The sequence below is a fragment of the Carassius auratus genome, chromosome 22 (assembly GCF_003368295.1).
Source record: "Carassius auratus strain Wakin chromosome 22, ASM336829v1, whole genome shotgun sequence".
In the NCBI taxonomy this organism is placed as follows: domain Eukaryota; kingdom Metazoa; phylum Chordata; class Actinopteri; order Cypriniformes; family Cyprinidae; genus Carassius; species Carassius auratus.
In genome coordinates, this window is record NC_039264.1 from 3,520,077 (window position 1) to 3,523,655 (window position 3,579).

The following is a 3,579-nucleotide window of genomic DNA, read 5'->3' on the forward strand; positions in this document are numbered from 1 at the left end:
TGCAAACAGCATACAGGTGCCAGAACTTTCCCTAAATGTACTCAATCCATTACCAAATCTAAATGCATGCAATGCAACAAGATGTTTCTCATGGCAATCCATGATTTCTGGGAAGATGTCACAATTGTGCATTTTAGAAAGTGTAGAAACTGAGAGTTTTTGCTTTCTCCATTGGGTGTGTCGAATATCTGCAAGAAGGCTTCCTTCCTTGTTACTGCAGCATATATAATCGTTCAGTGAGCCAGCGCTCGAGCTTTCTGCATCAGAGCATGGCTCAATACCAGTTACACCAGCATCACAAATAAGAGGTGAGTTCAGACCCACCAGCAAAATGTTATTGGTTTTTATTAAAAAAAAAAATGTAATGAAATGCTTGAATTTTTTTTAAATATATATATTTATTCAGTTTATTATGAACTATTTAACAGTAATTTGAAAAACAAAAAAATAAATTTTTATTATTGAGCTTTAATAAAAACTTAAAAAATTAACCTATATGTGTGTATTTCAATTTAAAAGATTTTTTGTTATTTATTTATTCATTAATTGATTGATTTATTGCATTTACTATGTTTTGGGTGGTCACGTGTTGGCTCTTTAAATATGCCACATGCACTCTCTTAACCACAAGTGCAGTAGTGAAACTAGAGATATTTAAATGTACTTTACACATGTAGAGATTAAATTAAATCACGAATATGATGCGTTCACTTTTAAAATATTGTTTTTATATATTATATTATGTTTTTTTTATATATAGGATATTTGAATAATTCTTTACTATTCTTGTCTATATTCTGTGTATTGTAGGCAGCGATGTGTAATCTAGTGGTAAATCTGGTAACCGAAATGGGCTCCACAAACTACTGAAATGACACCATTGTGCACTTAAGCAAGACACTTAGTGCCAGCGGGACGTTCCCTGTGATGTGAAATCAATTTTAAACCAAGACTGTTTTTTACAACCACATGATAGCAGGGTAGCTTAGTAAAAATGAACGTTTAACTTCCATCACCTTTCGGACGATGACTTTAACAAACAATGCGACCCTCATTTGGCATACACTGCTAAAAATAGGTTCTTTATTGGTTTATTGCATCGCTTCTTTATTGGCATTGATGGTTTCATCAAAGAGCCTTCAACATTCATTGAATCTTTCCATTGTCTTTAAAGAGGAAAATGGGTTCTTTAGAATATGTTTTTTTAAGAATTGTCACTAAACCAAAATGGTTCTTCTATACGACTTTGTTGTGAAAACTCCTTTTTGGAACCTTTATTTTAAGAGTGTTTGGCAAATTTGAATCTTCGAATTTGATGCAGTTCAGAACCCAACAATAATTAACTGACTTTGTCAAATCATCTGTTTTCCAATCAGGTCACTCAGAAAGAGGGCACGGATATTCCTGAGAAGCCGGAGTCTGATTGCCTGGAGTCGGATTGCATTGAAGACTGAAACGACCCCAGTGAGATTCAACTCCACGTTCCAGCTTCTCAAACCATGGAGGTCCTGCATTCTTTCAGCTCCACCTCTTCCTGTCTCGACATCAACAACAGCACCAGCAGCAGTCTCATCCTGGAGCATTACAACTACACCGGACGCCTTCAACACCGCAAGCCCTCAAAGAAGGGCATGAGCGCCATCACCTTCCTGTTCCTGTGCATCAGCATCTTCATCATCCTGGAGAACCTCATGGTGTTGCTGGCCGTGCTGTTCGGCATCCGTCTGCGCCACCGCTGGATATTCATCTGCATCGCCAACATCGCGCTGAGTGACTTGCTGACTGGATCCGCTTATGTGGTCAACATCTGCATGTCTGGTGACCACACCTTCAAGCTAAGCCCAGTTCTGTGGTTATTCCGCGAAGGGCTTTTGTTTGTTGCCCTGGCGGCATCCATATTCAGCCTGCTGTTGATCGCAGTGGAGCGTTACGCCACTATGATGAAGCCCGTCCAGCGGAAAACTGCCACAAAGACTTACCGTATCTACATAATGGTGTTGCTCTGCTGGGTAACAGCGCTCATAATCGGATTCCTTCCGTTGATGGGTTGGAACTGCGTTTGCGATCTAAGAAGTTGCTCCACGCTGCTGCCACTCTACTCCAAGAGCTACATCTTGTTCGCCCTGGTCATCTTTTTCATAATCCTGCTCACAATCGGCGCTCTCTATTTTTCCATCTACTGTCACGTCCGCAGTAGCACTGATACCATATCTGTACGCAACAGCAAGCGTTCGCTGCGCCTCCTGAAGGCTGTCATCTCTATCGTTGGAGTCTTCATGGTGTGCTGGGGTCCTTTGTTCATCCTCCTGTTGGTTGACTTCTTCTGCTACTCTCGTAATTGCAGCACGCTCTTCAATCCCGAATGGGTTATCGCCATGGCTGTGATCAACTCGGCCATGAACCCGCTAATTTACTCATTTGGCAGCCTGGAGCTGCGCAAAGCCATTGCGAAGCTCCTCTGCTGCTGCTGTCTGAAGGCGGGACTGTGCGATCCCAAGACTTTCATGTCCAAGGAGACTTCCAGCACCTCCGGGAGTCGACGTAGCAGTTTGCGCAACAGCTTCAGCAAGGTGCGAAACCTGAGCACCAGCCCTCAGCCCGAACACAAGAATTACAAGAAACCACGCCTCAGCTCAACCACTTCTTGTTTATCTGCATCCAGCGGTTGAGCTGGAATGGGCAGGTGAGTTTCACCTTCGCCACAGGAACTGCACCTCCTCAATCACACCATCTTTGTGGGTTCAGTGACGTTTCACTCTTTGTGGATCAGAAGTCAGCAGATGCGAGTTTCAATGCTGATGGACAAATGCAGAAAGGACTGTAAAAGTGAGCAGCTGTGCAACAAAAAAAATTAAAAACAAATAAAAAAAAAGATAAGTTGAATGCATTTCTGTAAACGTGAGCCGAATGCAAAGGAAAGCAATCAGAACTGTAAAATTCTCAAATGCCAACTGCCTTCTGTTGTTTTCAACGAGAATGTACAATATTAACATTATAATTTAAAAAAATATATATTTTCTTATTCTACATAAAGGGATTTTTTATATTTTAAACATGCACTTTTGAAACGGTTTTCAGGGAAATATTTTATGTGTATACTTTGTCAAAAGTTTGTAAAGGAAATAAAGAAAGCATTGATTCATAATGATAATGTGTGAGGTTTCTTGAGGATTCTGAGTCAGCAACATTCATTGAACAGAAGAGGGAGACAACAACATACAGACTTCTTCAATGCTTCAGTACTTCAAAGGGCATTAGGTCTTTTCATTTCAAACACATCAAATTCTGATGAATAATGCATACGATATTATGCAATAATACACAAAATAATAATATTCTCTCGTCAAAAGATTCCAAGTTTCAGGTTAAGCTTTACATGACACAACTAAGAAGTAATACTTTTAGATTAGTGTAAAAATTCACATTTTGAAATCCACTCAGCGTTCACTAAAGTGTGCATGGGAAACCACAGCCCTCCGAAAATAACATGACAACCCTTCTCAAAACCACCTGGATGATCCAGACAGCAATTGGAAGGATGCATTATGAGCCACACCACAGATGATTTTAAAAGATGTA

At 40.2% G+C, this 3,579-nt stretch overlaps 1 protein-coding gene across 1 annotated transcript; it reads left to right on the forward strand.

Annotated features, from left to right (window-relative positions):
- The first annotated feature begins 205 nt into the window (after window positions 1–205).
- Window positions 206–3,148, forward strand: LOC113039419 (sphingosine 1-phosphate receptor 4-like). Its single transcript, XM_026197323.1, has 2 exons — window positions 206–308; window positions 1,377–3,148. The coding sequence occupies exon 2, from the start codon at window positions 1,500–1,502 to the stop codon at window positions 2,667–2,669; it is 1,170 nt and encodes a 389-aa protein (XP_026053108.1). The 5' UTR covers window positions 206–308; window positions 1,377–1,499; the 3' UTR covers window positions 2,670–3,148.
- Window positions 3,149–3,579: the final 431 nt, after the last annotated feature.

Excerpts from the sequence above, each read along its gene's own strand:
- LOC113039419 (XM_026197323.1), top strand. The coding sequence starts at position 1,500 with ATGGAGGTCCTGCATTCTTTCAGCTCCACCTCTTCCTGTCTCGACATC.